The sequence below is a fragment of the Motacilla alba genome, chromosome 1, assembly GCF_015832195.1.
Source record: "Motacilla alba alba isolate MOTALB_02 chromosome 1, Motacilla_alba_V1.0_pri, whole genome shotgun sequence".
In the NCBI taxonomy this organism is placed as follows: Eukaryota; Metazoa; Chordata; class Aves; order Passeriformes; family Motacillidae; genus Motacilla; species Motacilla alba.
In genome coordinates this window covers 60,203,514-60,227,076 of record NC_052016.1, presented here as the reverse complement: position 1 = coordinate 60,227,076, position 23,563 = coordinate 60,203,514, and the positions used below count along the sequence as shown (strand labels likewise).

General features: G+C 38.8%; 1 protein-coding gene across 1 annotated transcript in view; it reads right to left on the bottom strand.

Moving 5' to 3' along the window:
* Positions 1–934: 934 nt before the first annotated feature.
* The window catches only part of FREM2 (FRAS1 related extracellular matrix 2), a 123,803-nt gene continuing 101,174 nt past the window's right edge, over positions 935–23,563 (bottom strand). Inside the window, exons 17-24 of the mRNA XM_038148566.1 lie at positions 16,546–16,738; positions 14,064–14,168; positions 12,832–12,959; positions 12,608–12,742; positions 8,231–8,357; positions 7,898–8,085; positions 6,850–6,996; positions 935–5,182 (exon numbers count right to left, since the gene is read on the bottom strand). Of these exons, the coding sequence (XP_038004494.1) occupies positions 4,670–5,182; positions 6,850–6,996; positions 7,898–8,085; positions 8,231–8,357; positions 12,608–12,742; positions 12,832–12,959; positions 14,064–14,168; positions 16,546–16,738 (1,536 nt within the window). The 3' untranslated portion in view covers positions 935–4,669. The remainder of the gene's footprint in view (positions 5,183–6,849; positions 6,997–7,897; positions 8,086–8,230; positions 8,358–12,607; positions 12,743–12,831; positions 12,960–14,063; positions 14,169–16,545; positions 16,739–23,563) is intronic.

Here is a 23,563-nt window from a genome sequence, read left to right as displayed (position 1 = left end):
AGTTCAGAGTGGCTTTTTCTTTCTGCATCATAGTCCTCCATGTGTGTCTGCATCTATCAGTGATACATTTGCAATTAGGGAAAAAAAAAAATCTGATGACCTGGCACAAGAAGCAACACTGTCCCTACAGGAACAAGAGAATGCTCCCTGCAGAGTCACTTTCTCTTGTCAGTGAGACGAGTGAAATAAAGCCTGCCAGCAGCACACAGGAACACGGCAATCTGCCTACAAAGGACCTGCAGGTATCTAGAGATTTCTGATGTTCTGGAATTGAAAGAGAAATCCCTCTCTGAGTGCAACCACAAAGATTAAAGAACAACCCCTGTGCTGAACCCTTCATGACCAGAAAACAATCAATTGAGGAACAAAGCATTGAGATTTACTGCAAACACAGGAACTTTGTGTTCCACTGATGTGAGAAATTAAGTTTTTCATAACTCTTCATTACTGACCTCTCTTCAGAGGATGATAATTATACACAAACTTTAGATCAGTAACCAAACAGAAGTAGTTTTATTTTTTCCTGATACAAATGCCAAATATCACAGCCATAGACATCAGCAAAAAGTTGTTGCAAATAAATATGACAGCTTGATAACAAATTTAAACAGAGTAATTATTGTATAAATGATTAAACAAATGATATTATTGCTAGCAGAATAAGCATCGCCAGGGAAAAGAGGATTGAATACATAATCTGGAAATAGATTAAATATATATATATAAAATATACTCAGTTTATTGCTGGGATAGATAAATATTAAAATATTTGTGCACATCACTGGGAACGAGGCACTTATTCAGGTTAGTATAAACAAGGCCACTTGTTAAGTAAAAGAAAAAATGCTAATAAGCTTCCAAAAAAATCTTGCTGAAATCTGAAACTTTGAAGTAATAATAATAATAAAAAAGCATGCTGTTACAGATGTATTTATAGTTCACTGAATTGTAAAAAATACAATTTCTTAAGAATGGGACAAATCCAGCATGCCTTATTGAAAACATTCTGATTTTTCCCAGGAAGAGGACTTTGGTATCTGATTCACGAATCTTATTCATGCTTGTCCAACTTTTCAGTGTTTGCTTTGTCCTTTTCTTTGTTATCATCATTTTGCGCTATAATTTTTTATATTGTTACAAAAACATTAGTCTGATTATCCCCATCAACCTAAATATTTCACAAAGTTTTAATCAGACATTGTTCAAAGCAGTGATCAAGTTGTTTACTGGCCTAAATATCTGGCTTGTAGAACATATGGGTTTTGATATGATTTTATATAAAACAAGTAATAATTAAAAAAATATTTTGCCTGCAAGCACCTTTAATGATATTTTGGTCTGGTAAAATTCAAAAGCAGAAAAATAGCTCTACTGATAAACACCTAATTTCTGTATTTTATATATATATTTTTTAAAAAGATCATCTCTGCTTATACAAAACAGGCATTTCATAAATATTAGAATGTTCTATTATTTACATGTGTCCCATTCTACTGTCGAATCATTGGCTGCTATTATCCAAACATGCAGGTTCCAGGAGAGAAATTCTGCTTTTCTCATAGTGATGTCACACATAGGCACAAAGGCAAATTTGATCTTAGTGTACATTTGCAACTTAGTGGTGAAATTACTAAATATAAAAGCTATCTGTGGGTTAAGTCTTTGATCAATCTTGCACACCTAATACATGGATCACAAAGCCAGAAGCTTCATTACAAGAGCAAATTGATGTCAGGTGACTGGGAGAAAGGTCTAAAGCATTGGGCATGGCTTACAGATAATTGTTTCAGGTTAGAGCTCAGATTAATTAAAATAAAAGATGACTGCAAGAGTTTAGTAATGGAGTTAGATCCTTCGGGTGCTGCAAACATCCTTCAATTAAGCTGAAATTGTCAGAAACCCTAGAAAAGGTAGGGCAGATCCTGACCTGACTCATTTTGTGAAAAGCTGATGAAATCCTATTAAATGAGTGAAGTCATAACAACACAAATCCAGTGTAAGAGATACCAGCACGAGTCTCCCTGTGAGCATATTCACACTGTACCACGAATCACAGCATTGATATCCCCAGGCTAGTAGAGCTTCACATACCTGAGTCTTTACGGCTTACAGGACAACCATGCAGAATTACTACGTCAGGTCTATCTGTGTTGACTAACCCCCACAACCAGGCCAGGGAGCCTTCTGGATGGATTTTTTTTTTTTTTTTTTAATTCAGAGGCAGTATTGTGTGCCTACAGGCTGCTTTCAAACTGCATCCTTCTCTGCTGACTGATCTCTGCAGCCTGATCCCTGGAACACCAAATGCCAAGTTTATCAGGGACTGCCTCTATCCACCACCACAAGATGTTGGTGGTGGAAGGGAAGAGACATTTTAGCAAGGTCTCAACATCCTAATTAAGATTTTATGTGGTTCAAGTCTCTTGAGAACTCCATTGACTCCAGTGCTGTTTGATGATCTCATGGACAGTGGGATCCAGTGCACCTTCAGCAAGATGACACCCAGCTATGCTGTGGTGTGGCTGGCATGCTGGAGGGAAGGGATTCCATCCAGAGGAACCTGGGCAGGCTTGAGAGGTGTGCAAACTTCATGAAGTTCAACAAGGCCAAGTTCAAGGTCCTGAACCTGGGTCAGGGTAAGCCCAAGCACAAATACAGGCAAGGCAGAGAATGCACTAGGAACAGCCCTGCTGAGAAAGACTTGGGAGTATTGGTGGATGAGAGGCTGGACATGACAGGCAATGCACACTCCCAGACCCAAAAGCCAACATATCCTGGGGTGCAGCCAAAGCAGTGGGGCCACCAGGGTGAAGCAGATGGTTCTGCCCCTCTACTCTGCTCTTGTGAAAGCCCATCTGGAGTGCTGCATCCAGCTCTGGGGCCTCCAACATAGGAAGGACATGGATATGATGGAGCGAGTCCAAAGCAGTGCCACAAAGATGATCAGAGGTTTGTGGCACCTCCCCGATGAAGACAGGCTGAGAGAGTTGGGGTTGTTTAGTTTTGCCAAGAGAAGGCTCTGGGGAGACTTTAGAGCACCTTCCAGTCCCTGAAAGGGGCTTACAAGAGAGCTGTGGAGAGACTTTTCCCAAGCGGATGTAGCAATAGGACAAGGAGTAATGACTTCACTCTGAAAACGGGTAGGTTTATGTATTAGGAGGAAATTTACTATGAGGGTGGTGAGACACTGGCACAGGTTGCCCAGGGAAGTTCTAGATGCCTCATTCCTGGAAGTGTGCAAGGTCAGGTTGGATAGGGCTTTGAGTAACCTGGTGTGGTGGAATGTCTCCCTGCCCATGGCTGGGGTGTTGGACCTAGATGGTCTTGAAGGTCCCTTCTGTCTCAGGCCATTCTACAATTGTATGACTTAAAGGACTTACCTACATAAAATGCAAGTGTGACAAAAGGAACAGTTTCCTGATGGTTACATACTTTTAACAGCCAAAGATTTGACAGGGACAGAACAGGTTGTGTCTGGATAAAAACTGACACAGGACACTGCTGATCCAAACTTGTCATGTTACCTAAATCAAGAACGCTAAAAGAAAATTAGAATTACTCCTGCAGAATTAGTCACTTGTTAAAAAATGCCCAACAATGACCCAGCATGTTTTGTCAAAATGTGCTATGATTATACAGCAATAAATACTACTTGATTCAATCAAAGGTTAATTTTTTTCTTCTCTTTTTATTTTTTAGTATGACAACTAACTATGATGAATTCAATATCATGATTCCTAGGCTCAGTTCAGCAGAACCTTGTCCTCTGCATTTTGAATCTAACTGTCATCTTCTCTAGGTACTGAAATACTAATGGCTTGCATTTCTCAGCAGTGGACATGCACCAAGAAATAAAATTTACCTTACAACACTTCCATGATCCATTATAAACTTAAGAGGACATAAGCATCCAGTTTTAGTGAAAACCAAATTTTTTTTCTGGATTTGTTGCATTCTTCAGTTTTATATAAACATAAATTTAAAAAAAATCAGATTAAATAAATGAACAGGAATTTGCAGGAAAGAGTATGCATTGAATCCTGTGACACGCAACTGTTTATAATGCTATGCTGTATAATCTAGCTGTCTTTTGAAAAAGTTCAGTTACATATAAGTAAAAAAAAATACTGGTACAGATTAAGTGAAGTAAAAGTCTTACAGGATGGAGGATCCATGCCTAAGACATTCCATCACCTTTCAAACTATTTGTAGACATTGAGTTCTTTGTGAGAAACAGTACAAAATTTTACAGAAGAGTGTGAGGATCCCTCCTCTCAAGTATTATGTGTTTCTGAAGAAAGAGATCTCCTCTCTTACTGCAGACAGGATATGTAGCACCTTTGTTCAGCTTCTTTTATTCTTTTGAAATGTCAGAATATACAAAACCACAATAATAATTTCTCCCTTACAATGGAGTCCCTTGAATTGCTGCTTAAAATTAGTACATGGTATAGAGACATCAGGGACATTTCCTTTCATGCAAATTGGGAAGTTTCGTTCAGCTTCTTCTGTTGTTGATAGTGGCAGTAAGAGCTCAGGATAACAAATTTCAAGTACACCTAGAAACACACTTCTCAAGAGTCACCATTATCTGCTGCTAAAAATGTGCAGTTCAAGAGTTTTTATGAGGCACTCTGGACACTCTGGCTTGAATACTGTGGTCTTGGAATCAAACCTCTGAGCTGTCATTGCTGTAATTATGTGGTAGCATCATTGGTTCGTTGCTGCCTGACTCGTTTGTGCTTTCCTTCTTGTCAGAATTTCGTTTCCATTTTAACAGCAGAATGATAATTGCAATTAAGCAGATGGCAAGGAAAATGACAGCAGCTCCACTAATGATTGTGACTAAGCTGATTCCTGCGCTTTGGTTATTCCGTTCCCTGGGGAGAACACCATTGAGTGCAACCTCCCTTTGAGGCACCTGTTTCTTGCTGGTGCGATCCAGGGCTATGTGCTGTATGTTTGTTCCTCGGTTGCTCTCCACTCCAATGTCTCTTGCAAGTTCTGGGGCCTGCTCAACTCCCCTCTTCTGCCTTCTCTGTGTGGATGCTCCTGGGCTGCCAGCACTGAGGAGCGAGTGGTACTGGTGCTCCACGCTTCTTTTGCCGATTCCGCGGTTAGCGTTCTCCTTGGAACGCACAGTGTAGATTGTATGGACATACCACTCCCTACCCAAAGACACCTGGAAAGAAACATTTTTTGTATTTAAACACACACACACTAAATCTGGACAGCACTAAATGCAGAGGAAATCAGTCTCTCTCTTCTGAACTGAATGCCTGGACGAGCACTTTCAAAATCATGCACAGATAACTCCTGACTATGTGCCAATGTGCACCAGAAGAATTGTATTTTCTGCTAAAATTTTTAGAGAGTTCAGTCTGCATTCCTCTCCACAGTCAGACTCTGTGCTACTAAGTGCAGATGAAGAAGGCTATGGCCTTGGTGTGGTTTTGGTGCTATTAGTACTAAAAGCCATACAAAGTGTCTTTAGCTGTGGATAAGCTGGAAAAGGACCTTCCAAACTCAACCTACCAAGTGATTAGGCCCTGGCTGTAATTCCATGTAAACATAAGAAAGGAATTTTTTACTGCAAGGATGGTTGAACATTGGAACAGGGAGCCTGTGGAGTCTCCTTCCACAGAGATGTTCAAAAGACAACTGGTCATGGTCCAGGGCAACCTGCTCTAGGTGACCCTGCTTTGAGCAGGGTGTTGGAACAGTCAATTTCCACAGGTCCCTGAAAACTTCATCCACTCTGGGTGGCGTGGGTCCCTGCAATCTGTGTGAGATGATACTACCATCCTTCAATTTCTCCCACCTTTCCTGGATACGTACCAGATTTGGCATCCACAAGGTCCAGTAAGCTTGTCTGAATACTGTCTTAAAGCTACTGCCTGTTAATTTGAGTGGTTGCAGCCCCGTTTTTTTATTTTGAGAAATAATTTTCTATTTTAATCTTGGTTTTCCAAGTATTTTTCCGGATTTAGTTTTGTTTCTTCATATTCTCATTTTTTGGACAGGAAGAGGACCAAAAATCATGGCATTGGAATCCATGGAAAAGGATTCTTCACATAAAAAATGAGATTCCATTTTGCTGGGGGCAGATTTGAAACTCTTTTTATACCTTTAAGTAGGCTTTTTTGTTAAATACTCTACTGCTTACTTACTGCTTTAATATTGAAGTAGCCAGGAGTAGAATCAAAGGCTCCTTCATATTTTTCCAACTAATTTATGCACTTGAGTTGTGCATGCAGTTTTTCAAATACCAGAGACAAATAGTGAAGAGAGAACTTTTTCGCTGGGTTATACAGATCAAAGGGCTGAATGCACACAGCTGATGGATTAAATATAATTAAGAAGTAGTTGAATCCTTTAGTTGTCAATTTTTAGGCTTTCCAGTGCTTCTCAGTGTGCAAGTTTGCAAAGAAAGAATTGTACAGAAAATGCCGAGTATCAACTTGATTTTGATGAAGCTCACTATAAATGTTTAGGATTTTTAATTTTTTTGTCTTTGAGAAGTGAGATGGGAGGCAATAAAACAATGCTGTGCAACAAGAATCTTATTAACTTCTCGAAAGAAAAGTACGAGAACAATTTGCATAACTTCCAGTTAGCCTGTGGAATTATACAAGAGAAAAGCAAGAGTATCCCAATAGAAATACTTTAATAAGTGTTCCAGATTTTATATCTAGAAGTTTCTAAGCATCTATAATTGTATTTGATTGCCACAGAAATCAGAATAAATCTTTCTGTTGGTTTCAATTTGACTTACATTTAACAACAATACTTGTGCAAGTGTTTCTTCCTTGGTTCAGTACTCTTGCTACTAAGCTACAGAAATCATACCTGAAACAGAGGAGTTGAGTCCACTTTGAATCCATCAGAGCCTGGCTGTTTAACTAATGAAATTGCTTCGGGATCATCTATTGCAAGTTTAGCATTAAAAAGTACATTGCCAAAGCTTGTGGCTTGTGTCTCTGGCTGAGCTTTGTCCTGAATGGAGGGGGAAAAAAGTTTGCAAAACACAGATTTATTTCTTACAGAAAAAACAGTTTTAGCATTTAGTTTCAATGTATAAATTGTGTAGTTTAAACAAGCTATTTTATGCAGTCTAGAGAAATACTACTACAAAAGAAAAGGCATGAGAAGCAGTTGTGGTCCCATCTGACTTGTACTAACTTCTATTTAATCTCTTGCCTTTCTGGAATAAAAGGGGAAAACACTAGAGAACAACCATAGCTACACTTCTTAAATAAAAAAGATACATAAATGTGGTCTGAACTGAAAGTAAGATGTCTATTTCCCAGACTAAAGAAGCTAAATTTCATTTCATTAACAGACAGTCACATGATTTTTTTTAGATTATTATATAATCATCTTAAAGTTAACTGTAAAAGTTGGGCATCAGGTCTGCAGTTACCTGGGGTTACTCTACAGTTAAGTTCAGGAAGGAAATTAGATCATCCAAGCCAACTTTAGAGGCATTTCTCTTTCCCTATGGACTACAGAGGCAACCTGTATGACTAACTTTGCAGCATGCACTAGATTTTGGGTGGCTAAACATGAAACAAATTACAAATTACATCCTTCACTTGCATGTCTCCTGAAATTCTCTCATGGTTAGTGGATACAGACAATGCAGAGAAAAAGCCTATCTTGGGATTCTAACTTAGGTCAAACTCTTAATAAAGGTAGTTCCCAGAAATACAAAGAATAAAACCAGGAGGGGAAAGGCAGGACACTGCCTCCATCAGTTCATATTAGCCTGGAGCTTGAGTCAAAAATTTGGTGCTGTTGAGAACACTTTAAAGAACAGCTGAGTTTTGGATAAAAGACAAGTTAGAAAAAAATTAAAATATATATCTATGCATCCTTACAGAATTAGAGCACTTACCACAATCTTAAACCTGTACAGAAGGGATGGAGAATCAGCAAGGCACCCGTATTCAGTGTTGGATGGATTGTATTTGGGTACATATCCATCAGCTCCTGTGCACAGGAAAACCTTCTCGATGCTACAGTAGAAGGAATCACCCAAATTCTGCACTGGATCCACCATCACCCGACCATATATGATATCACCTGTAAACAGTGCACACAGTTCACATCTCTGAGGCTGAGCTAATAAAGCCTTTTCAAGAAGCACAAACCCTTACTCCTTGACAGCAACAGAATCCTGATAGTGTGGAACACAAATTAAATGTGCATGATCTATGCACAATTATACCTTCTGAGAAAGCAACATCACTTTCTTGCCCAAAGCCCATTGAGCCATCAGACAGCCACAGTGCCTTTTTGGAGAGGAGGAACATCTGGGTATTCAAGCTGAACTCAGCAGCCACTGGGTCACTGACCTAAAACCACAAAAACATAAGGCCCTTCAACAAGACTTTTTAAAGAAAAAAACATAGCATGATCTTAAACTCTTAAAACAAAGAATGATCTTCTCCCAAGGTACATCACTTACCAGCTCTGCATGTTTACTTGCAATAACACAGTTTAATGAAAAGATCTCCTGGTACTAGACATATTTTATATGCAAACAACCTTTGGATTATCTGCCTCTGTGATATTTGATAATATTCTAGGTTAGTTTTTTCCCATCACATTTTTCCAAATCCCAGCTAAGGATGTGTCTAGAGCAACTTATGTGTGGGGGTAACATGAAGAAAACTTCTCCCTAAAAAACTTGTCTCTGACTCATCACAGTCTGTTTTCTCTATCCCATTTTCATTCTTACACACAAGTCTTGCCTCTGTTTCTGATCCTCTGTCAATGTTTGAAAGCACACATTGCTGAAGATTTATTTGCAAGTATCAGTTCTTCTAATGTGCTGCAGGATATGTCAGATAACACAAGTGAAAATGCACCAAACCATCTGAACATATTTTTATGCTAGTATTTATCTTTTAATGCTAGTATTTATCTTTATATATTTGGCACACTTATCTATGGTTCTTCCTTGATTACATGAAAAGTATAAAATTAATCAATACTATCAGCAGCAGTTTTTCATGGGACCATAAAACAAGAAAGAAGGCAAACTATAAAGCAACATGGCATAATAAAAGGGAAGTTATACAGTGAACAGAAGAACTGGGGGAGCGTAAAGTTCAAAAGGATGCAAGTACCTGAGGAAATAATGTAGAAGACACATAAATCCAAAAAAAGAAAAGAAAAGAAAAAATAACAAGAGGACATTAAAATAACAAAAAAAAAGCTAACATATATATGTATATTTATGTACATATATGTATAAGTGTGTGGACAGGAAGGAAAGAAAACAACAAAGAAAACATTCTTTCTGGCTCATGGACAAGGGTCCATTTCACAATACAGTCCCAAAACTATCAAAGCAACAGGATCTGGCAAAAAGAATGTACAGCTCAAACCTTTTTAGAAATGGAGTGCTACTCTTTAGAAACAGGAGCCCTACCATCCCAGCCTTTACAAAGAAAAAAAAAGATGAATTTCATTCCCTTGGAACGTTTTTTTCTAAATGCCTGAAAAACAGGCCATTGAATTGCAGTTCCACAAATACTTGATTAGGACAACTGTTTTCCAGCTGTGTTATTTAGGACAGTAGTTTAAGCGTAATTACTTTTATGGGCATTTGAGACATTTTACATGGGAGTTCTTGCAAAACAATCTGTGAGGATCTCCTGGGTGAGAAGGGTAGCTGTCAGTTTATTCTGCCATGTCCATCAACTCTGCATATGGATGATGTGGGGACACTGCAGATCACCCGTGGGATAAAAGCCCATGTAATACTCAGTACCTCAAGGAACACAGCACTCTTGAGATTGGTCCATCCCAGGGCAACAAATATCCTGAGTATGCAAGGGCTTCTGTCAGGAAATAGTGATACACATTGAAAGAAAGCAGATGCGGAAAGAATTGGGATAAAGCAAAGCTTGGAGGTTGAATATTGCTCTTTTTCATGGAATTCCAGAGTGAGACAGTGTTACTACAATCCTCACTAGAGTTCCAGGCTACCTGCTTGACTCCTCAGGGGCCATGGAGAGAGCAAAAACAAGATATGCAGGTGATACATGTCAAAAAAGGAAATGTTAAACCAGTGGATTTAACACTACTGGAAACACCAAATAAATTTTCTTCTTGAGTCTTAAAATGATTCCTCACTGGTGACCAGTGAAAACCATTATGAAGGAAATTAAAATAAAAAGTTTCCAAGGAAATGAAAAGTCTCATATTAAAAAGCCCAAGAAGGTAATTCAGTATGGGAGATGGAGCATTACACTAAGAACTGGGGGACACAACTCTTGTCCTGCCTCATCCTTTTATCATCAGACATTGCAGTCAAAAGTAATTCTGGTCCAGTTGTGACACATACACTTGCTGATTTCAGGGAGTCACAGAGTGGTTTGGCTTTGAGGGCACATTTAAAGATCATGTCACCCAACCTCTCTGCCATGGGCATGGACACCTTCCACAAGACCAGGTTGCTCAGAGGTTGCTCAACCTGGCCCTGAACACTGCCAGGGATGGGGCATCCACAGCTTCTCTGGGTAACCTGTGACAGTGCTTCACTGCCCTCATTGTAAAAAATGTCTTCTTTTCATCCAATCTAAACATACCCTCGTTCAGTTGCCCCATATCCTGTCACTGCAGCCCTTGGTAAAAAGTCTGTCTTTCTTACAAGCCCTGTTTATATGTTGGAAAGCCACAATAAGGTCTCCTTAGCTCTTTCTCTTCTTCAGGCTGAACAACACCAAATCTGCCTTTCTTCACAGGGAGGTGTTGAAGCCCTTTGACCATTTTTCTGGTCCTCCTCTGATCCCCCTAATAGGTCCATGTCTTTCTAGCACTGGGCACAAGAGGACTGGATGCAGTGGGCCTGTGCAAGGTATCAGGTGTTCCCTAGTATAAGGACTTGCATCCTTCAGTCTGATCCTTCAGCATTTGTTTTCTTGTTTGTAAAAGAATGGATACCAATACTTATTCAGTTTTTCAGAATGACTAAAAAGTCTTAGACGCACAATGCTCGATCCTGCCTACTGAATTTGTGCTACTGTACTGCTGCGTTTTTGGGACCTGCTTTGGGCACAGTGTTTCAAACTGTGATCAGATGGAAAAACTATCATGGGCCACAGAAAGCCCAAGCCTGTTTTACTATGAGTATCTCAAGAAAGAGAACTGGTCTTGGATTGAAAACTGATGATGGGGGTTTGGCTGGCCACAGTCTGTGACAATGTTGCAACTTTGCACCTTATGCCTATTTTGAATTGATGCACCTGAATCTTCCATACACTGTATTATTAAGGCCTTACCTGCTACAATAACCCCTACAGTGTCCATTTATTTATTCCGAGGCAGTTCTAATTCTTAGCCATTGCTTTTACTTGTAGGCTACTTCCAGGTTGGGTCTCTTCCTAGGCTACTTTGGCAATTTCGCAATGATTTTTGCACATTTTTTGACCCCTCTTTGAAATATCAACTTATTGTTTATACTAGGATCAGGAACATGTTGTGGTTTAGCATTGCTATGAATTGCTTTAGAGTCCCTAGAAGTAGATTAGAAGTGCCAGACAAAGGCTGAAGCTCTGAACTAGTATAAATCCCCCTCACCCATTCCATTCAAACTTCTCCAAAATGTTGAAATGTGGTTAACTCTGAGATGGCAGGTTTCACATCAGATCATGTATCATCTCTCTTCCTTGCCAGGACTTAATGCCCTATCAGGAATCATCTGTTCTCCCACAGGTGGCATAATGCCAAATGAAAGCATAAAGACTGCATACATTCCCTTGTGTACTCTGGCTAAGTTAACAGAAAAGTGATTGTGTACCCCTGACTGATATGGATTTATTCTGTAAGATGATTTAATAGCATAATCTATACTATTAATGAGCATGAAACCACAGCCACGTTGTTCCAGTATTGGCTGTACTGGTTCCAAATAACAGAAATTATATAACTTCCTCCTTACACATCCCAAGGTCACACTATTCATCTTAACTATCCAACATGACCCTCAGTTGCTTTTTAAACAATGTTTTCTACAGAAGAATCCACTTCTCCATAATTTTTTCCCAGCTACAGAGCTTCACAGCTGGACTTTGTGAAAGGTATGCTGTTTGCCTGTTACCATATGTTTCCATATGATCCATATTGACATGGCTCAAATTTGTTTTGGTCACTTTTGTGAGTTTTAAAGCTAAGCAGTGTTGCCTATCTACACTTCCCTCTACAGTCAGTGAGAGAAGTTCTGCCTTAAGACTGAATGAATTTTCCTCTGGAGGTTCCACTTTTAATATCTGAGACCTAACTCTGATTTTGTGTCAGATGAAAACCTTCTGATAATAGTTCTGTATTTTCCTAATTACCTGATAAAACTATTTACTACCAAAGCTAACAGACAAAAAAAATTCCTAAATGTTACTATTGCATCACATATTGCATCACACTAACTTTCCCCTGTACTAATGGTTATTTAGCAGGAGAGGAATGTGTGCTCTCCCACCAACTTAGGAATGCCTTATTTTTTAGCAAGAAATTCAGTTTCTAGCACTATTACTGCAAGACCAACAAATGGGAATCAAATTAGAAAGGAAACACGACGAAGGTGTCATTAGAAGGGTACCTGCTGGAATCGGATGTCCAGATCAAAAGTGATGGGCTCTCTAGGATTGCAGATCACGGGCAGGCTGTACTCCTGATGTGGGGCAGTGGTGCAGGCTATCAGCTTCACTGTGTACGTTCCAGAATAGTCTCGAACCTGGACACAGAGAGAGAGGAAGCTGTGCCACCTGCATCCCAACTAAGAGGCTGGGGCAGCAAAGGACTTAGTGAGGGCAGAGGTTTTACCGCGAAGTCTGAAAGGAAGCTCCACTGCTGGACTGGCAGGTTGTAGGTTGGCTCACTTCGGATGAGGCTGAGGCTAAAAGTGAGGCCCGGGTGGTCAGCTGACATAACCATGGAAGTCAGAGATGAAGCTAGAAACATGCCAAAGAGACAGATTTGTCACCTTCAGTGTTTCATTGCAAACTCCCAGAGCCTGAAAAACATTCTCAATGATTCATAAACCATTATGCCATAGCTGATGTTAATACCTTCACAGGGCACTGGGTTTTATCAACTGAAATGAAAATAAATTACAGCCAGCTCAGCTGGGTCTCCTTGATTCTTGTTTAAGTGTCTATTCAGCCGCAGCTTTTGTACACAATGAGAGAACTGTATGAAGAATAAATTTAAGAGACCATCAAAACAGAGAGAGTGTAGAGGCAGAGATCTATAATCCCTTCTATTTTAAACTTGTCTCTGCCTATAGGCAAAACCAAACACACTAGAGGACAGCTGAGAAAAAGAAGAAGCATGATTAAGGAGTTATATGGGTTAAAAACACCTGAGTGAAACTAGAAGAGATTTCCTATTTTTTCTCTTCTCATTGTTGTTCAGCAAATTTAATTTAGTTAGATATTCTTTTCCATGGCTGGCATTCATGCTCAAATTTATGTCTGTAGACCGAGTCTTACACCTGTAATTATTCTGATAAAGGCAGTGGGGTTTAAACAGATTAAATTGCAGGAACAAGTCCTCAGCAATGACTAATTGAATGTCAATGAGAGTGTTTTATTAACAGAATGATACAGTGCCCACACGAGACATTTTCTTGCTCTCTGAAAAAAGTCTAAATATCCTAGAAAAGCTTCAAGTTAGAAAAGAAATTTTAATGCTAAGTTCCTAGGGCAATGTAAGTAAATAGTAATTATAACTATGGGGTTAAAAACATATATCTATAGATCCCTAATGGATACAATTGCCTAGATCTTCATCCTTCATAAATCAAGCTCTTGATCAAGTGGAACTATTTGCCTTCCATCAGATTAATGTATATTTCAACAAGTTTGACAACCTGAATACAGTCATCAATGAAAAGTCTCAAGCAGAGGAAAAATCTGTATCTGAAGAGCAGTTTCCAAAAAAAAAAAAACCAAACCACAATCAGCTCTTGGAAGCAGAAATAGAAAAAAATAGAGTCAAATTTGAGGAGAATAGCTTTATTTCAGTAGTACTGCTAAAGAGTAGGTTACACTTACCAGGATGGGACATAACAAACAGTCCATGAAACCGGGCTTCAGTCTTGAAGTTGACAACCAGGCGTCCCTCTTCACTGATGCGCATGCTGGTCGGGAACAGGGAACCTGCAAGCAGGAAACATTTAACAGGTGTGTACCACTTGCAGGTGACACAGAAATCACACTTCTGTGAAACACCAGACACACTCTTTCATCTACCCCTGCCATGTCATGTGTTTGGGGGGGGCCCGCTGGTACTTTTTGGGTTGACTCCAGATTCTCCTCAAACAAGAACTTATGCAATGAGGCCTTGAGATTTCGGGATGTGATGCAGCTTCCAAAGCATACAGGGAACTTTCCTGCAAAGCCATGCTTTTACATGTTACTATGGGCCCACACAGTTGCTCTAGTATGCTCAGAAAAATCCACACAGCAGTTTGTGCTTGGGTTCAGGCAGCATGGTCAGCTGCCAGGGGGATCTGCAGTATGAAGACTTCTATTTTCTTCAAGTATTCAGGCTGACTCCTACCAAAGAAAGCTGCTTCAGAGATGCCCTTTATCAGTGCCTCCATGCCTACTGTGCCAAGGCAGCAACCATCAGCATCAGCTGGAGCAGCTGGCTGTGACACAGCAATCTGCTCTAGGGTGCTGCAATCTGTGAAACTCCTTCTGACAGGCTTTGCATTGCTGGCAATTTTTGGCATGAATTTAGCACAAAATACAGGCCTTACATATTCTAATTTCAGATTACAAGATCTTGTACCCAGAAGTAGTTTACTTCTGTAGCTTGCAGCCAAGACCCTTTTCTTCTGGAGTTCTGCAAAGCTTTAGAGTTTAGGCATTTCCTCCAACACTCCCTTACAAACAGCCAGTGATGTATCACCATTCTGCTGGCCAGGAAAAAGAAGGAAACAGGAATGTTCCCTCATGAATGTCCTGGAAATTGAACACATCAGGGTGAATGTATACAACCTGTACAAAATCATCTGCACCAACCATATTTCTTGGTACAATAGAAATAACTATATATTAATGTATTAATTTGGGCTTTAGAAGACCTTGACTGCTTTACAGTGTTACTTAGAATTTATGTAGCACAATTATATGAATTGAGAGGTATGGAAAGAAACTGAAAACTAGTTAACTCCTCCTTGCCCAGAAAAACAACTGCTGAAAAATACTCCCCAAGAACCACTGGGATATGTTGAGGATTGTTTTGTACTGGTTGTTTTCAAAGGGAGCTGGAAATGTTCAGCACCTCCAAAGATGTGGCCATCAGCTTCTTAAACAGAGAAACAAAAAAATTAAAGGTGGGAAATGGTGGCACAGATGCACCACGTAACTGCTGAGACAGAGGATTAGATCTGGTTGTTATTTGGTGACTAGCGCATCACATGATCTGTGGCATGTGATTTGTTCTTTAAGCATGGCATGACTTCTGCTTCATTCTTCATGCACTGCAGATTCCCTTTGCTGCTCCTCATTTCCAGCTCTTAACATAAGGACAGAAATGGCATAGCAATGATTTCTATAGTTCATACACAGAGTTAGCAGATGCAAAAAGTGACTTTAGATTCCCAGGAGTCCTGAAATTATGTATGTACATAATTACAGCTGGTACCTGTATTCTACCTTAGGTTGAGAGAAATGGGAAACACCTGAAATGTAATGCTGGGTAATATTAAGTAAATTTGCATAAAAAGAACAATACATAGTTACACACACAGGTGTAATAATACATTTTAATCTTGCACATATAATCATCTGTATGTTAATATTTGTAAAAAGTAAATTAACTTTTTAAAAGATAAATTCTGCAGTGATAGATTTTTACTTGTTGACTAACAAGTAACTTTACTTGTTACTTGTTTACAAGTGACTTTACTTGTTACTGTTATACTCACAAACAGTGAGTATAACAGTAACAAGTATATTATTACAGTATAACAAGTATATTATTACATCATTACAAGTATATTTACTGACAGAATCTAGCATATTGTAGAATGTCTCAGAGCTTACTACTCTCACACAGAGGACAGGCCCCCATTATATAGTTCTGTTTCTTTTGAATGCTTCATAACATTTTCAAAATATCAAACGTTTCTGAAACTGGCCACTCATAGTGAGAAAAAAATGGTATTACAGAAAAGCTTAAATTATTTCATTAAAGCACAAACAACTTGTGTGCTAACAGAATTTGGTTACATAATGTCCCTGAAGTTCTGAGTAGATATAATATTTTAAATTTTGCACATGTACTTCAAATATAACAATACAATTGTCTTTCTTTGCAGTAAAAGAGCTGATGCCAACTTTACATGATTTTCATAAACACCCCAGCAGACACCTGTGAGTGCTAGGAAATGACAGATTGCAACTGATAACAAAAATTTTAAATTTTTTTTTAGTATTGGAATGACTGAAAAAAACATCCTACTGTGTGTAAACTACATTCCTAGAAACAGAACATGAATTCTATGGCAAGAAATGCAACACCCACCTTGGAGCTCTGCTTCAGGCGGGCTACCGATGCCATCCTTCCACAGGATGGCAGTGTCATACACAAAAGTCAGCCGGAGCTCGGACTGCAGGTCGAAATGCTGCCAGCCCCCTACGCCCACTGGAGAGTGGAAAACATAAGAGACGTACAAAGGGACTCTCAGCGTGACATAGGACTGCACTAGGTTGAGAACCTACGAAAACCAGAATTGTATATCAGGGTCAGTGATCGTGAACAGCAGCATCGCACAGGCAAGCTAAATGCACGAGAAAGGGAAGACAGAACTTGAAATAAATACTGCGACTCAATCAAATTCTCTCTTTTTGTAAATTACAGATGAAATGCAAAACCATGTTTCAGTGGTTTTCAGCAGAGCTTACATCCCTTCAAGTTTCATCTTTGTACTTAAAGCTGATAAAACATAACCCATTCAATTTTGACTCATCATATTTGCTTAGGTTTTTTTAATACATAAAAAACACAGCTACAAATGAAGGTTTTAGGAATTTTTCAAATATGCTTTTGCATTTGCTCTATGGTTATGCCTTAACCAACCCTTTTGTTTACATTCTTGTTACTATCAACTAAGAAACTCTTCCGGAAGATGCTGAAATTGCTCGAATATCACTGCAAGACTGAGTCCTTGGACTCAGCCACCTCTGGAACTCTTTCCTCTCCTGTGCCTGGATAATAGCTAACATGTTGCATGCAAACACAGAAATCATACTGTTCTTCACTGTTTGGAAGAGCTAAAAATAACAAGCAAGCTGATATGGATTTAAAAATAGAGCCTTTCTTTATGCATTGGACCAAACAATTGTGCTGTAATTATGAAAGAATTACATATTCTTTATTTATTTTTTTAATGAAAAAAGACAAGAAGAATAGTGCAAGTAAACTGTCACCTCTTAAGATAGCTCTTACAGGATACAAAGATCTAAGCTTGTCTGAAGACACTTCATGTTTATGTTTGGTTACAAATACTTTGTCACTCACATATCTCTGGATGAAATGTGCAATCCAGATCCTTTTAGACATTCTGGACTTTCTTAGAAATACAAGGGAGGAAAGACATTGAGATCATCTCCCAGTGGGAAATTTTCAAAGTCATAAAAGCTGTTGAATTCTGATTTCGTTCCAACAGAAATTCCATATATATATTTGCACATCTGAACATTTCCCTGATTACCTTACATCCTTCTAAAGAGTGTTTTGCACTATCAAAATTCCCCAGCATTCAAGAAAGTTTACAAGGAAGCTGGCTTCAATCAGCAGCTAGTCAAGGGGCTGAAATGACCATCACCTTACAGCTGATTTACACTTTGAAATGCTTGACAGAACTTTTACTAATACAATGTAACCACAAATTTACTGCTTGCACTTACTAAATACTTTGACCTAATTAAGGACTTCATTAAGGCAAATGTTCATAGTTGCCACAACTCACTTTCACGTGTGGCTCTCCTTGATCTGCACTCTGTGCTCACAAAATGTTTTTGACTTATATTGTTTGACTCATTCCATAATCCGTGCTAGAATTTAGGTAGTCGTCATTTGGAAACATACAGTATCACAGAATCAAAGAATTTTAGGGGTGGAAGGAACCTCAGGAGATCACCCTTGTCCAGCCCACCTGCCACTCAGGGTCACCTAGAGCAGGTTACACAGGAACATGTCCAGGTGGGTTTTGAATGTCTCCAGAAAGGGAGACTCCATGACCTCACTGGGCAGATTGCTCCAGTGCTCTGCCACCCTTTTATGTTCTTTCCCATGTTGTGGTGGAACGTTTTTTTTAGGTTATGGCCATTGCTCCTTGTCCTGTCACTGGGCACCACTGAAAAGAATATGGCACCACTGAAAAATAAAACACTAACACAGGCTGGTAAATGAGATGCTACAGTTGCAGATTATATTAATGTTTTGTTGGTTTTCCATAAACAAAATCAAGAAGTTTTATTCTATTTAGCAAAAAAAGTTCTCTCTGTATATTGAATGACCAAGTAAAGTGAGACAAAAATACTACTATTTAGTACCATTTAAGTTGCAAGTCTATCTTTGGGATACTTGCATGAGTATCTGAGCAATTATTTTGGACACAGATTCACTAAATTGTTCCAAATAATAACATGATATTCTCACTTCCATTAAAAAAAAATTAGCAATGATGCAGCTCTCGAGTGTCTCATGGTTTGCTTTTGATTCAGGGGTAACCTCAAAAATTTGTCATTTCCTGGACCAGTGTCAAGAACTGAATGAATACATTTGATTGTATAAAAATGTATTACTATTGTAAGGTCATCCCAGACAAACTGTGTTGGCTTTCCTCTCTGCCTTTTTGTTCTATATCTGGATGCTGTACAGTAAGAATTAGACACTGAAGTCAGAGATCTGAAATTTAGTTTGCTTATAAGGAAGAGACAAAAGTATGTGGAACAGGATTCAATATATGCCCATTATTTTCTTAAATAGAAGCATACATAATGCTTAATGATAAAATAGAGGACTGGAATATCAAAGTGAGAATTTAATGACCTCGAGGATTAGAGTAATAGCAGTGAGATGAAATCTTATAGCTTAAAGTATAAGGTAATAGAAACCAGTCACAGGGATTTCTGTAGAAATGAAAGACATTCATTAGACACAATACAGGGGAAAGAAATTCTGTTATGTGAGTTGATCACATCATAACTATGACCTTCCTATCCTGTCCGTGTGCTATGATCCTAAGATAAACTGAGGAATGGGGTGGAAATTAGAAGCATGCATGCCATTATACAGAGCACTACTGAGAGCTTATCTGGAACAGCTTTGATCATCCATGCTTGAAAAAGTCTAATTTGCATTGTAGACTGCAGAAAAAGAAATCAGCATAATCAGAGGAATGGCAAAACTATCTGATGAGAGGAGTCTAAAATAGCAGTGTTGAGTCCAGTACAACAAAGGCTGAGAGGGAGTAAGAATGCTGTCTATATACATCAAGACACTAAGTGCAGAGAAGGGCCACTGATGATGAAAGATAGCGCTGACACGGGAACAAATGGCTGTAAGATGGCCATGACAAATACAGCCTAGAAAGCAGAAGAGTTTCCAGTCCTCAGTGTGGTGGCACTCTACAAGAATAGTGAAGCCATGAAATCCTGTTAGGTTTGAGATTAGGTTTACTAGTGTTGGAATGACATTATATAGACTTAAGGCAGAGGCCTGGATCCACAAAACTCCTTCTAGCTAGTTCCTTATGACACATCAAGCTAAACAAACACCCCTCATTACAAAGCTTTTCTTGGCTTTCAATGTATCATTGGCTCTTCATGTGTACTTTATATAAAGCAATCCCCTAATGAGGTTTGTAAGCCACATTTTAGGGTTTTCTTGCCTCCATTTGATGAGACCATACTGTTAGAGACCTCAGCTTATTTGCAGTGGCCAAAATCTAGTAGCAGGATCCCGTCTGGGGCAAGTCTGCTACGAACACTGCTCCTTTGACATATTATCCCTGCTCTGGGGAGAAATCTGAAATCTCTCCACTTCTAGGCCTGTACAATTTGAAAGGTTGTTCCCTTTTAGTAAAACCTGCAAGAGGTGTCTGGGCAGCAGAGCTGCTTGCCTCAGCCTAGGAATTTATTTGTGCACTTGTGCTTCCATCAGTATTGTTGCACTTATGTGTGACTCATGGCATGGATGGGGAAGGAAGAATTTGTTGCTAAAAGCTTCTTGAGTTTTTATGCACACAAATCCTTCTACAGGCACTCATGGATTTGCAGGTCTGGAGGCATACCTACAACACTGATAGTCAGAGAATTACTGAATAAATAATTCTCTCTAACGGTAAATGAAAACTTTTAAGAGCCTCTCATTCCTACAAGGGGGAATCTACTCTTCTGTAGGCAGAAGAGAAGAATCTCAAGATACGGTATATGAAAGGATCTTTTTGATATAGTAAAAATAAAATAAAGAGGAAGTCAACTGCAGAGGAAAGCTGTGTCAATGTGAGCAGACACTGCCCCACCCCCAAAATGAATTGATGGAATGCGTTACACAGATGGAGGAGTTTGACTTCTCCAGCCCTCCTAATAGTGCTGTTTACACCAACATGAGAAAACATTCTTTCCATTGACTTATCTTTCTTTTTCAGCACTTCATGCAAAGCCTACTGGGAGTAGCCAGCTGTTCATTTTATATCTCAATGTGACACTGATGAAACCAAAAGGGGGACTTGGAGCTGTGTAAGTGTAGGATCAGCTTAACTGCTGTGGACAGGTGCATTATGTATCCACACATCCTATACAAAGGAGATTCTACCAGTTACACTGAAAAAATTACATTCAGTAACATGGATTTTAAACAGCAATAAGTGGGTGTGAATTTTAGCCTTCTGACACCAGGAGAGAAATACAGACTACAGCTACACAACAGATGAACTGGGGAAATTGTGTCCCATACTCCATGACAATGCCAGGTCTGGAGAGCCTGAGAAGACAGAAGAAAAAAATTGTTCCAAGGAGGGAACAGACTCTTACAGATAATATCTGGAAAAATTTAGATAAAAAAATCATCAAATCTCAAAATTCACGTGTATGAAAGAAGAGCATGATTTACATATTGATCTAAGAAACAGAGCTTCGTAATTTTTTTTTTTTTGTGAGCTAAATTATCACAGATCATAAGGCCTGGTTTAGAACACTGACAATTCCCATTTAAGACTTAGAAAGTATTAATGGGAGTTTCTATATGTGTTTTTCTTTTCTTCTCCTTTCAGATGCAATCTGTCAAACTTCATTAAGTAAAATACACAATTATTTTGAGAATCTGTCACATAACAATTTAGAATATTTACAATTAAAAAATATTTTCAATAAAGGGTTTGTGTCAGGGACTCTGTTCTACATTTATAGCATGCTTTATTTAGCTGACTTACATTTCCAGAGGGCAGAGCTTGTCAGTGTATGTGTACATAGATAGTACTGATTAAATTAGACATTAGAAATAACACAAGCTTGTGTTTTATTTTGTGTATCTCAATGAAACAGGCTTTACATGAAAATTGTATTTTTATTCTGCAAATTACTCTAGGTCTCATTTTCTATTGCATTTACTTGCAATGTCTGTGAATTTGAGTCACGCAAGTTTAACAATGTTATCAATTAACTGTTTACACAATGTCAGTATGGCAAAACTAAGATTTGGCCCTAAGATGACACTCAGACAGGTAGGTCACAGGTGAAATGCAAAGCAGGTTTGTTTTAAGAAGTCTGAATGGAGAAGAGAATGCAATACAGCCTTGAAATGCCAGTCCCTTGAAAAAATGTGACCTCGGACTTTGTTACACAGCTGGTGCATTCACTTTACAGTTTTTTTTTTTTTTCTTTACAGCTTACTAAATGCACATTTGCAGCTAGAGAAAAAAATGTTTGTCTTTTAGAGAGGTTCCATGTCAAGGGAACATGAGTTACAGAGTTTTCTTAAACTTGACTGGGGTTGCTAAAGTGAATATAATTATCTGAAAACAGATATTTCTGTCTGTTTGCATTTCACAACATCTAGTGAGATTTTCAGAATAGGCAAGTTTTCATCTTCAAGTACCATTTTGTTAAAACTAGTTCCAATAAAGCTGGAAATATACTGTTTCTGTCTAATAAAAACCCTCTGCAAACTGCCTTGTGTAAGGTGCAGCAGAACATTAGTGATTTTAAAACCTTTTTGCCAATGGGAATTTGAAATGCTCCGTGCCATAACATGTGTAGCATAAATGTGACCTGAACATATTGGAAGAAAGACATTTGCCGTTTGGGCCAAAAATAACTGATTTTTGAACAGAAAAAAAAAGAACTGCTCAGCTATACTCAATTACTATATTTTCAAGGTATAAAGCTATACATTCAAGTATTTTGCTACATGTTCTTCACCTTCTTGCTCCTATAAAAGACCTGATTAACGAGTTGTCGTTAATAAAAGTAGTTTGAATGCTAATTTCCTTGCTTCCCTATTCCAAGTCTGGCAACAGACTGAAACTACAGAAAGCAACATCCATATATAAAGACTTGGCCAGAACCACACAGAAGCCTTCAGATGCCAAACTGCCTGGCTATAGCAAACAGGTATAACAGTAGGAAATGGGATCAAATGATACTTCACACTCCATGAAAGAAGTGTAGGCCAGTACTTCAGTGTACACTTTAATGAAGTACAGTCACTTGCTTGGTTTTCACTGTCTCACTTTTCCACTTCCTTTCATGAATATCTGTCATTGTTTTAGAACCTGTGTTGGGAGAATGTGAGATGTCGGTAGTACTTGGCTCTCACAATGTCCCCCTGAAGTTAAGTCCCACCTTTGTTAGCTACTTCAAAATACTGGAACACTGCCCTCAAATAGGTGAGTTCCCCTTTTCTAAGGCTATACATATCCAAATGTAGACACTGAATTTTAAACTGTGACTGCAGGTTGTCTTAAAGAAAACTGCTAATCATCAGAGCTGACCTTAACTTCAACAAGGATGGAATCTAATCCAAATTAATTAGCTCAATTTAAAGAGGAGTAAGTCTTTAATTTTAGGTAGAAGTTCTTTAAACTGCACAGCTAAGTCCATGTTTAGATACGTAAGGTTTTTCAGTTTTGGGCAGACCCCAGGAACAAACCGTCACGCTGCACACTGAAAGGAGTGCTGCATCTAGCTCACACAGGGTTTGCTCATGCACAGAATAATTGAGAAAGAGAGTGGGTCACAATCAAAAGGCCTCAAAGGAAAAAAAAAAAAAAGAGAAAACTAAGACCTTCTCTGTATGTATTATGACAGTTCATGAGTTCATGGGAACTGGCCAAGACAGCTGCAGCCTTCAGCCTCCAAACACTAGGAGCTGTGCCAGAAGAACTGCACCAGCTGCAGGTCTCCTACCTCACCTCTTGCTTACTAAAGTTCATCTTCTTCCCCTACCATACCAGGAGCTCCCATGAAGTGAAGGTCCACATCATTTAAGATATTGCCAGTTCTTAGTGTGAAATCTCTCTGTCTGAATCAACATG